This window comes from Phaethon aethereus (assembly GCF_964289735.1).
Source record: "Phaethon aethereus genome assembly, chromosome: 3".
Classification (NCBI taxonomy): Eukaryota; Metazoa; Chordata; class Aves; order Phaethontiformes; family Phaethontidae; genus Phaethon; species Phaethon aethereus.
In genome coordinates, this window is record NC_138576.1 from 122,977,055 (window position 1) to 122,989,567 (window position 12,513).

The 12,513-nt window shown below is 39.4% G+C and overlaps 1 protein-coding gene across 1 annotated transcript in view; it reads right to left on the reverse strand.

Moving 5' to 3' along the window:
* SPTLC3 (serine palmitoyltransferase long chain base subunit 3) overlaps positions 1 to 12,513 on the reverse strand; it is a gene marked incomplete at both ends in the record, with an annotated part of 84,272 nt that overhangs the window by 31,657 nt on the left and 40,102 nt on the right. The window contains 2 exons of the mRNA XM_081997526.1: positions 4,696 to 4,789; positions 6,894 to 7,018. Of these exons, the coding sequence (XP_081853652.1) occupies positions 4,696 to 4,789; positions 6,894 to 7,018 (219 nt within the window). The remainder of the gene's footprint in view (positions 1 to 4,695; positions 4,790 to 6,893; positions 7,019 to 12,513) is intronic.

Below are 12,513 nucleotides of genomic sequence, written 5' to 3' on the forward strand. Positions count from 1 at the left end.
GGTGGGAGAGGCTCCCTGGAGCCCAGGCCTGGTAAGGGTGACATCAGACATCTTCTGGCGCAAAACTAACCCAGGCCAGGCCACTACTGCCACAGAGGCAGGGATGTTTTAGCCTTCCACCTTCTCCCCACTGCACACTAGTTGTTGGACTGTGCTGCTGGCTGCATTTCAAGTGTGGAAATGCAGCTCTTTTCTAGCTTCCTAAACAACTCACTGCCTGGGAAATGGTAACTTGAATGGTGCCCATACCACAGCAGGGGAGACAAAAGGTAGATGCTTTATGGGCAGGTCAGGATGATTTTAGGCCACTAAAAACACTACTACATAAATTTAGGACTGCTCAGGTGTCCCCCCCCGCCAAAATTTAAAAATCCCCTACATCCGTTCCACAGGTCAGGGGCTCCAAGGAGCTGAATTTTGCTGCTAGCATCCACAAAAACTCACAAGTCCCTGGGACAGAAAAAGTCCCTTACCACCCAAATACCTGGTGTGGCCTTGGCAGGGTGAAGACTAGCAGTAGTGTTAATAAGAGCCCACAGGAAGGGAATGCCCCATTCAGTAGTTTTTAGTTATAGAGCTGAAATGGAGTTTTCTCCCAAATTTCTCTCACACAGATAACCTGTAGGTGTGTGCCTGTGCATTTAATTTCTCTCAACCCAGACCTGTAAATTCCTCTCTGTTTACAAAGAAGGGATTGTTCACTGGCAGGCAGGATGCATGGCACATTCCTACGTTGTAATAAAAATGGACTTACAGGTCCACAGCACATTTTTATTCTATTATTCACTTTAAGGTTTGAAAATCTTCTCATACGCCTGTGCAATGTTTTTGTCAAAAAGCAGAAACATCCAGATGACTTTTATTTTACTTAGGAGAAGCATAGATGTCTAACAATTTCATTCTAGAAAAGTTCTAGAAAAACTCTTCAGATTTTTTGTGAGCAGTGCAATGCCTAGGACAGCTACCCACTTATTGAAATAGAATTCCATTAACTTTTGTAAGAATAAGAATTACATTATACATAATTAAGCTAATAGGTCGAGATTACTTCTTACTAATAAAATAAGCACAGTTATTTACTTTTGAGTAATGACAAATAGATTCAATATTACAGATTATATGCTTTGAAATAAAACAACACAGTTTTACAGAATTAGCTACAGCATAGTCTTTGAAAGATGAATGTACTTCAGTAGCAAGTTTAAAATGGCAGGTTTTACTGTCTTTTCTGTGACATATTTTTATCATAGAACAATGTTTCCTATAATTTGTCTTTTAAAAATTTTTTTTCCATAAGAGGGAGAAAAAAGGGAGGGGAGAGAGATTTACAGTGCCAAGCTTGTCAGAAAGGAAGGTTACTAGCACACACCTGTGCGTGTTTTTTGTATAATATTCAGGAAGTAGCTGGTTCAGAAAATAGATCATTGCTTCACTAAATTGTTACATAATTATTCCTCCTCATTTTGATAACCATTTATAATAACTGCAACAAACATTCACACCTCACCCTTCTCCCAGTGTCTCTACAACACATGTGCAACCAAGGAAGTCAGAGCCAAAGTAAATACGTTCTAGGCAGTTTTATCAAGGGTATTACACAGCATTTCAAAAGTGGCTGATGTAAGCAACAAGGAGCACGGAAAAAGGTTTGCTTTCTCATGCTGCATTCTAATATCAAAAGGGTAACTTCAAAATCTGCTGCTTGATTTGGATTTATTTTGATTTTCCTGCACAGAAAGCATGTCTCGGACACTAGTGGTGGTACTGCCTGGCACCTCTTCTATTGTCTTTAGCGTAGGGCAATACTGGGTCAAACAGCATGTGTGTGTGACTTGGCACAGCTCCAAAGGAGATGCGCCAACTCATGCCAGCACACAACTTGGCTCCATACAAACAAGTAAGAATGAAATGCACATTAAGCCCTAATTCTCTTTGGGACAGGACTGAGATTTATTCTTTGTTTCTGCACCTTGCTGGAGAATTGTTCCAGATGCTCATCAAAGGGCCCTAGCCAAGCCTTTGACACAGTAACATCCTCCCGTTGATGCCCAGGGCCAAGCTCTTTAAACGGTCATTGATTTCCTTATATGAAGTGACATACATCAATACCCTGTCCTTGGAAAGAAAAGGCAGAGGGTATTGCCTTTTTTGACCAGAATACAGAGGAGGATTTTAAAAAGTAAGACAAAACACATTACTACCTAATGCTGAAATTAATGCTTATTAAAGATCTTCAAGTGGTAACTCAAGGTGCAAAGTTTTCTGTTCATCCACAGGGCCAATACAGCATAACGAACCTTTCTTTTGTATCAAGCAGTATGACATGGATAACGGCTTAATTCCTCCATTCATAAGCATGACAATGACAGCACTAACATACTCTGACAATTTGGGCATGTGTGTGCATGCCTGTATACAAGCTATAGGTCCACACATTACCAAGAAGGACAATCTGGGAGCATAAGTGACACAGCTCTGATCTAACAAAACAAGCACCTGCCTAACTGAAAAGAACACTCCCAACACAAGCTGGAAGTTTTGGTTATGCGTGTCCTTAATTAATTTGCTGTACTGGCTTGTATTACACTACCCCTGACAGATCCAGAGAAGGCTGTTTACCTCTCTTTGGGTGAAACTATGCATCCTACAAAGGCAGTTCTGCCAGATTACACTCTTTCTACTGCTATCCTCCCTCAACACACATCCTATTTTCTCCAATGCAAAAGGCACATACATACATTTCTGCATATGTGATTTTAAAAGCTGTTGGTGATCTGTAACTCATGGGTATGATTAAGGAAATATTTGAAAGAACTAACTTTCTAAACATGGAACTAACACTGAGGGACTCAGTGGGCTGAGAGAGACAGCATGAATGCGTGAAGCTTCTTCACATGAAGTGCTCTCTAAATACAACTTAGGTTAAGACTCAAGCCCTACAAAACTGCGATAACAAAAACTGACACTCAAACTCCAAACAGTATTTGCGTAAGTTTCAACAGTTTCATTTTGAAAATAAGTTAAGTCTCAGAAATGGCATACAAGACTGACTTTGGCAAATCAGATCTCTCATCTAGAAAGCAGTGATTTTTTCCAAAGCAACCTGGATGGGCTTCCACTGTTGTTTGCCAAGACCCTTAGAGGGACTGTCTACATTTTCCACTGCTGGATTAGTGCTTTTTGGACAGGTCACTATTATTTTTAGGTTCACACATTATTCAAAAGAACATCAGCTTTAATTTATCATAAGCACAAGCACAGACTGGTTAGGTATAAGGTTCTTGGGAACAGAGTGAAATACTGGGGGATGGTTAGAGACCAAATTCCTTGAAGCGAGAATGACGGCTCCAAGTGATGTCTTCACTGCTTCCCTAGCAGTTGAGAGTAATACACTCCACAAGCTGGAATGGCATTTGAAATGCTGTGGGAAGCTACACAAGCCAGTGGGCTGCATGCAACACAGACAGGTGGAGAGGCTGAGAATATTTGGATTTGGGTAGTGAGAGGTCACCCCGCAAGATATGTTGCAAATCTAAGTTTGAATGGGATAAGGCACTGAACAAGCTAAGGAAAAGTTGAGAAAAGACTGGTATAGCAACCATGCCTAGCATATCCAGATTTGTGGAAGTGAACCAAGCTGGGGTATGTTACAGGCTAATCTATGAAATAATTACTTCTGTAAAAACATTCAGGTTCAGATGATCTTTAATTCTTGAATGATCTTCAGAAATTGCTTCTTGCCCAAATTATGAATAGATATTAATTATAACAACATCTGATATTATAATTATAGTGTGCTTCTCATTCCAACAGGTCCTTAGGCCTTTTTCAGCAAATGCATAATTCATTTTTTGCTCACCTCAGGGCTGAACACAGCACTTAAAGAGAAAGGACTATATTGGCTATTAACAAAGGTGATCAGACCTCTTTTCTCATTCCTCACCACTTCTCTAGCTTCTTAACCTCTGTCGCAGTCATTGCCTGGTGGCAGCAATGGGTATGGAAAGGGGAATTGAAATGGGGAGTAAGGGAAAAGAACAAGCTCTTGTCACCAAAACTAGTCACAATCAATGTCTCTGGCAGTAATCACAGCAGCATTAACTAAATAAAAAGTTAAAAACCCTGAGTATTTTAGAAGATAATTATATGATTTCAAAGTTAATGTGCGATTTCTATATTAAAAGTATACTTCAAGAAATATTTGGGATGGTGTTCTTGGTATAACCATCTGTGCCTTTGGTATTACCCTGGGGATTCAGGGTAACCATTTCAAAGTAATGCCACATCAATGTAACTGTGGTTGCACTGAACCTGCTAGAAACAGACGCAGGAAATATGGCATATGTTTTTTGTAAGTATGTTTGTACTATTTTGGCTGTAGGGACAATAACAATAAAACCTTTATGACGGCACACTGTCATTCAGCATGTTAAAAAGACAGCAATGAGATTAAGACTCTGGATTTTGAAATTAAGGTCCAACCTGATGATCCAAATCATCCACAACAGCAATTGTAGTATTACACTATTAATTTTTCCCCATCAGATATCACTCATAATATTGAGCACTTAATCCTTCTGCCTGGACAAAAGTATTATCTGGGAACTAACAGCAAAGCAAGCATTGAAAGGAAGCATTCTTGCCTTTGAGGTGTCAACAACTCTGTCTCTAAATATTTCCAACTTCAATACTCACTATTATGCTTGAAGATTCTAATAGTAGCACCTGAAAGCCTTGCACCAAGAACGAGAGAAGTGTGGTTCAACTCATCACTTAAAATGAGGCAGCCCTGTGGAGAAGGAGTACAATAAGCATCTGCATGAATTGGGAGGCTGTTGACATGCATGCACGTCTGTGTCAGCATACACGTGTGTCTATGATATAGCATTGCACCAATTAAGCTGTAAGTATTAAACATGAGCTGGATTTTCTGCCACTTTTCTAAAGGTGCCAGGACACACTGCAAAGGCAGGCAGAAACTGTGGGATCAGATTCTCAGGCATTCCCAGGTGGTGCAAAGGGGCCAAATATTTCCTCTAACTGGAAAGTAGTGAATAATCCTAGTAGAGATTGACTGTTTTACAGCAAAATCAAGTAATGTTGCTTCCTCTATCACCTGTCTACAGTCTATTTTGTGTTGCAGGGAAAATGCAGTCACCACCCCATACATAAAGACTGCACGACGGTAACATAAGGAGCAGTAATACTGAGGCTGGACTGACATCAGCACTTTGGGCTGCAGAAATGAGATCACAACGGATCGATGCTTCATAAATACCATTTCCATTAAGATGTAAGTGGAGCCTAGGCACCAGGCAGAGTCTCTCTCAGGTAAATGCATATACAGTTCACCTGTAGTATATTTTTCATTAATTAACTCAGTTGAAAGCTCATTTTCTTTTTAGAAACTAAAATAGAAATGCAGGAGAAAACTTTGTATATTATATTAACAGCAGTCAGGATTCACAGTTGAAATTCAAGCTGGAACCCTAATTTAGCTCTGCTTTCAATTACACATCTTGTGCTATGGTTTCATTACACAAAGGGCAATACGACATCAAGTAAATACTTACTTTGGAAACACAGATTATGCCTACGTTGAGAGATACTCACACAAATCTGCCTAAAGACTGGTATGCAGAACTACAGTAAGAGTATATGCATCTTGACAAGAAAATGTAGCTGCTAGGCTTAATTATTGAGGCAAATTTAGGAATAATCTCCCCAACATAGGGAAATTACATAATATCTGTAATATATATATTATAATAGTATATAATATTAATAAATAGTAAGTTGTTAGAGTTATAACCTATATCATACATATAGTGATATCTTTATTTGTGCCACTTATATCTAAATATCCCACCTCTGAAAGAGACCACCTAAGTGAGGGAAAATTATTTTATAGCTAAGCAAAGGACAAGTATCTTATGCTGTTACATATGCCTGCAATCTCAGAAATTTACCTTTGTTAATTCTCTGTATCTGTTTCCTTTGAAATTTCAGGACAACTTCTCCAGCACTGTTGCAGATTGAAGTTCATGTTCTGGCAGCTGAAGCGATTCTCCCTGCCCAACCCCTGTGTACACGTGTTTTAGAAATCTCTTGCAAAAGCTGTATTTCTCTTCAATAGCGAGTTAAGAAGTGACTTCACTGCTAGGCTGGTGCTTCAGAAGAAATCCTAATCATGCACCACACACTGAGTTCATTCCATCTCCACCAAGAGGGAAATACTGTTTCGTGCTTGCATGAACTAAAGAGAAGCTACTCACTTTCCTCGCTAGCAGCACAGTGTATCTGCTTACGTCAGGAGCTGTGATTGACAAGATGATGGATTTTCATGCCATTGTGTTAGGTACCCCAAATTGGAGATGAAGTCCGTTCACCAAATAAGAACCCAACTTTTGTCATATGGTCACAGCTTTAGACCCGTGCTCGCTGCCAGCTTTCTTTGCACGGCTGGCTGGAGATCAGGAATGATCAATACTGTACTTTTTCTTTTCTGAAAGTGTTGTAAAAAATATCCTAATGAACATCTTTCACCACATGCATCTAGGCAATAGCTCAGCAAGTAGCCCAAATACTTGATCCGACAACACCTGAGACATGGGATGCAACATTTGCTTACTTTTTAGGGAGAAGCAACTTTGTTAAGAGAAGCTAAAAAACCATGTTACTCATCCTTAAATAGATGTTAGGTATGTGTGATAGCGACACCCAGAGCTAGAAAAAATGGAGCATAGTCATCAGCCTTATGACTCACGCATTCCTGATATCAAGCTTTGTTCCTCCATCAAGCCTTTCCACTTAATGTGTGCCCAGAATACTACAACAGTTGTTAAAACAATTAATAAACAATTGTTCTATGTGTTCCTTAAGGAAGTACTCACCTTCCCAACAAGGGCTGGAATATTCATAGAGTTAGTTGCAAAGCCCATGCCAAACACCATAGCATCTTCCACACCAAGGAACTTGGCCACAAGTTTCTCTAGTTCTACATGTTTGTCTAGGGTGCCTGCAGAAATAAGCACAGGGAACCTTAAATCTCATTAAACTGTGAAAGTTATTAATTGTAAGGACGTAAAGCATACAAAAGAACAGGCTAGAAGTGTGTCATTAAGCTATATGACATTAAGTTCTAATGAAGGTTTTCCATTTGTATCTTGTGCATGTGGGATAATGGAAGAAAAAGCAAGGATGCAAACCAGCTATAACTAAAGATAACAAATACTGTTACTGTTAAGGCAGCAAAGCAGTTGCTTTGGGAAAAAGTTTCCTTTTTCCATAACAACTTTTGATATAGTTTATTCTAAAGAGTAATTTTTTGCCTTTTTCTGCCCCTGCAATGAGGACAAAAATACCTCCTTTTAACAGGAAATGTGGGACAAACATCTTAGGCATTCTTGAGTTCTCTCTGGATGTGAAAGCAAAAACTGATGACAACAAAACCATTCCATTTTTTCTCGGGTGCCTATACATGTGTACAAAATCCTTAATTATGATTTTATATGGATAAACAAACAAAAGTGTTCTCCATCTTTTTCTACTTTGGAAGGTAGAAACTATGCCAGTCTCCATACGAGATCTCCATATGATGATAGTCTCCTCTTCCCCTCAACAGTGAAACATACATGACGAGGCAACACTACTGAGCCTTCTTTATCATCACTTATCTGATATTAGTGCCTGGAGTCTCCAAATAAATAAGGTGCTCCAACTATCAAACAAAAGTAATCTCTTTCCCGCCCAACTCACAATGGAGGATGAGAAAACACAAAAGGCAACGAAAGAGTGGTGTTAAGAGTTCGAGATAACAAATAACTTTGAACAGTAATGAATCATCTCAACTTGCCAGCTCTCTAGTCTTTGGTTGCCTGTCTGTGCATTGCAGGTACCAAGGCAGAAGGAATTCTTACAGGATGATCTGTGGGGAAGAAAAGAGAGTGGCCTGTGGATTCTGACAGAGTATTTCCCCTATGAATAAGGCTGTAAGCAGGAAACGGAGGAGAAAAATTAGGGAAGTGAATATCCTACCTCACTTGTGCTGCACAAACTGATGTCATAGTAATATAGGCAAAGTGAATTACAATTGATGGGAACAAGAAATCTGTGTTCACTGTGATGGACAAAGAGCAGATGAATGGAGGAAAGCAGAAGCTTGCTTAGCGTGTCTTGACAAGAATGATCAGTCAGGAAGACGATCTTACCTTCATCATGGAGAAAAGCTGATTTAAAAAAAAAAAAAAGGCAGCAGTACAATTTCAGCAACAGCACTAACTCAGTTGGTTACAGTGAGGTAGTGTTTTCTTTTTTTTTTTGTCGTCAAATATCAAAAGAAAGAATAGCATTCATTTGGAAACAGATGTGAAAAATATCAGGCAGGCAAGTAACTCTCCAATAGCCAGGGAGATAAGGAGCAAGGATCATGTGGCTTCTGGAAATATTGGATTACACAGACAGTAAAGAACAGTGGTGCCATGATTTTGCACAGGGCCTGCCCAAGTTCTGCTGGGTCTAAGACAACTCTGGCAGAGCTTCAAGAGTATCTCTGCACTCATCGTATCTCATTGGATGTATATTGAGCTGGGTTATCTCTCGCTCTGTGCTATGATAAATTAGGTAACATGACCAAGAAAATTCGGCTCTGCAGAACCTCCAGTACCTGTGAGCTGACTCTGCATGAAACTCTTTGAGGATGGCTAGTTTTCGCATTTGTAGATCCCGAGATAACACACGGATGGCTGCGCACACAGCCACTGCTTAGTAGCCAAGCTGCATGAAATACAAAACCACACACTGTTTCAGAGTTGAGCTGCTCACCGGAGATGTGTGGGAGAATCTATGTCTTAACTTGTATGCCCAATAGGTCTCAGGGTGTATTTCTATGGTTAGTTCTGTATTTTTTGCATTTTGGGCCCAAACTTTGACCTGGTAACAGCATGCATTGACAGCTAAGGGTTCCAGCACGGTCAGCTGTCCTAGTGCTCCTTGCAGATGTTCTTTCGTTGCTTGAGGGCTATCAGCGCACAAAGAGAAGATGAAGTTTGAAACGGAAGCTTGAAGCTAACCACACTATGGTCACAGCATGAATTAGAAGCACGCAGTAACGTTATGTAGCTGCCTCATTTAACACTGTACGTGCATAAAAAAGCCCCAAAAGAACAGAGTTTTGAAGAAGCATTTGAAAATACAGGAAATGCTCAAGCTTTCTTAATGTTGCTACCAGCTGATAGAGCTTTCATGCCACAAAGATGCTGTGGGTGTCATAGATACGATAATGTACCTGTGTAATTTACTGATTCTCAGAAAAGGGTAACTTTAACAGAACTTCCAGTTTAATTTAGATCTGCCAGTTTTGTTTGCTTTTTTCCTTTATAAAAACACAAGGCTAAAATTTACAGTTGAAGTCTAGCCTCTTCTACTCATGGCAAACCCTGCATGGCAATCCCTTAAGTGTCTAAATATTTGCATGTACATAGATAGCACTATACGTTGGAGATATTTTAGATTTTAAACAGGTCACACAACCTTTAGTTACTCCTGATGCCTTCAGTTCCACCTGCCAGAAGATGGACTGTCCAGACCTTAATCATGCTTTTCAAAGCATACTTTTGCAACGTGAAATACCAGGAACAAACTTGACCCTTTGATCTTAAGTTGGATCAGTTATTTATGAGAGGGTAGGCACAAAAAGGAAAATTATGTTAGTAGGAGATGACAAAGAAGGAAAATTCATCCCATGAACTATTTACTAATTTATACCATACCCTATGAGAAAGTAGCCAAGATTATAAAATATATATACACACCAATTCTCATTTACGTGGCTATATTTCTGCTTAAGCTCCTACTTGGAAACTGTAAATTATGGGAACTTTAGTTCTTTATCTCTTTTTCCTAAGTGAAATATGACCATTTATTTCTGTGTTTGTACAGTACTGAGTTTAAAATAAGCCCTGACCCTAAGTAAAGCTTTGAAGTGGTATAAAAGAAAGAACGGCCAAATAACTATTTTCACCTTCTTGAAATGCTGCTAGAAATTAATATTAGGCCTTAAAACCTAACAGAAGGAAGTGAAGGGCGTGGAGATACTTTTGTAGTTTAAATATCGGCACAGGTTTTCAGATCTGCTTTTTAGAAATCAGATCACAATCAAATATACAAAATCCTCAAATGAACATAAAGCCCTACAACTGAGTGCAAACTAGGCGTTAAAAGGTAATCTCCTAACCATGCCCTCCAGAATGAATCACCCTGCAAGTGTTCTGTGCAGGCTCCATCTTGTCTTTTGGTCGAAGGCATAATCAGAGGAGAAGGATTTCAAAAGGCAGGAATCCTGTTTGTCTGCTTAAGTAGCATTAATGACATATTCGCTCCTGTTACTCACGTATATCATCTCCATAAGGAATAATGGAGAGTTAGATAAACAGAGCGTTGGAACTACTAGCTGCTCATGTGACAGCCCCATCACTGCCCTGGCGCTAAGCGTAGGAGTGTTCAGGGCATGATAATCTGCCTTATCTTTAAAAAAGTGTAACGTTACTGATTTCATTATCATCTGCAATCAGCCATCAGGAAACAGTGCTAAATAATCACTTGCATATTTCTCCCTCAATAATTTTAAGTTACGTTGCTTAGAAAAGGCTGACTATAAACATAAGAATGACAGGATGGTCTCAGACAAAAGGCTTGTGAGTCTGCCTCCAAGAGTTGCCAACTCCCACTCTAGCCATTAAAATATGTTGATTTGCATGGGAAGAATGGACTTCACATTCAAGTTGTCATTCTTTTCACTATATAGAGGGAATACATGCTATTTCAAATTTATTTCGATTCCTATTTGTTAGCATATTTATTAAGCTAAAAAATAACACTTTTGAGAAGAAGATTAAAATAAATAAAACATAAATAAAAGATAGTATAGAGATTTTTGAGGGGTAGTTTACATGAAATACCCTAACACTCTGAGTACTCCAGTTACTTGAATAGCTGGTTTCCAGTTACTTAAATCCTCCAACATTTAAGCATTATTGTCTCAGACCCAACATTTATTCCTGGAAAACAAAACTTCCTGATTTTTCATGTCCTGATTGGTTTCTTGGCTTATAATGAACTAGCCAAAGAAATAATAAAAAATTACTTTTTCTGCACCTGCAGGAGAGACTGCTGCTGACAAAAGCTGTTTTCAGTTAAATTACACCCATGGTCGGTTTTGTCAGATACAGCAGGTGCAGATCTCTCTGTATCCTCCCCTGACACTTCACATAGTTAATGCAGCATCTTTTCCTCTGGTTTAGGTAAGTTTGATCTTGCCATTCTCAGATGCACTCAGAATGCTCTTACCATTTTAGGTCCTATCGTTCCTCCCAGCCTGTCCCTCTGACCAAGAAGGTCCTCATTCTACATCTCCTGCTGCTCTGAAATTTTCTGAAGGATCTTAATAATACTTAAATTTTCGCTGCCAAGATCCTTCAGGGACTACTTCCATCCCATGTACCAGACAGAACTGAAAAGTCTTTCACCTCTAAGCAGACCATAACAGGATTTTTTGCCTTCTGCCTACCGCCTGCAAACAGTCACTTTCACACATTCATCCAAGCTACTGCTCTTAGAAGACATTCCCCCAGCATATGTGTGATTCTTTCCTGTTGATCTCTTTTAAGTGTCTTCCTTTAATGTCTGTTTAATTTTAGTGTCCTCAGAAATACTGAAAACAGCCAGGTTACTGCTTCATTAGTTCCTTACATGCTATCCGAAGTACTGCCCAACTTTACAAAAATATGCGTATCCGCACGTTCCTGACTCACAAAAAATTTGTACAATGATTTTCTAGTCCACAGGTCCAATATGAATGATTGTACAGCAATGGCCATAGGCATGTAAGCAGTAATATAAATTAATACTAAACAACTAATTACATAAAGTAATGCTAAACAACTAGTATTAGATACACTGTGCCACACAAAAGGATCCTTTTGCCCATAATCCTTCACCTGACAGTGATCTTGTACCGATGTCTGGGGAAGAATGAAAGGAGGACAAACACATAGATAGCAGTATTCCAGCTTCTAACTAATTCCAGCATAAGGACATCCTGAATCAGATAATGGCTTTTGTATTTCTAGTAACTATCAATGATCTCTCCTCCGCATGTGGCCAGTGTCCCATAGAATGCAAGGGAGTGTAAAGTTTTAGCATCTGCGGCCTTCTTTGCGATGAGTTCCTCAAGTCTGCCAGCCTCCAGTGTGAAGAGCTGCCTCCTGTATCTACCTTATACCAGCTTCATACAATGCCCTGTAGATCTTGTAGTGGAAGAGACAATGAACAGCCAAACCCTAACCACTCTTCCACACACATAATTTTGAAGATTTCTGTAATTTCCCCCTATAGGCTTTTTTTGAGCCAGGTGACAGGCATTTCTGACAGCTGAAGACAGCTAGCTCAATAGTTCTTCACCTAGAAGCTGTTTGAAGCCTTTCATGATTCTTGTTGCCCTTCTCTGACACTTTC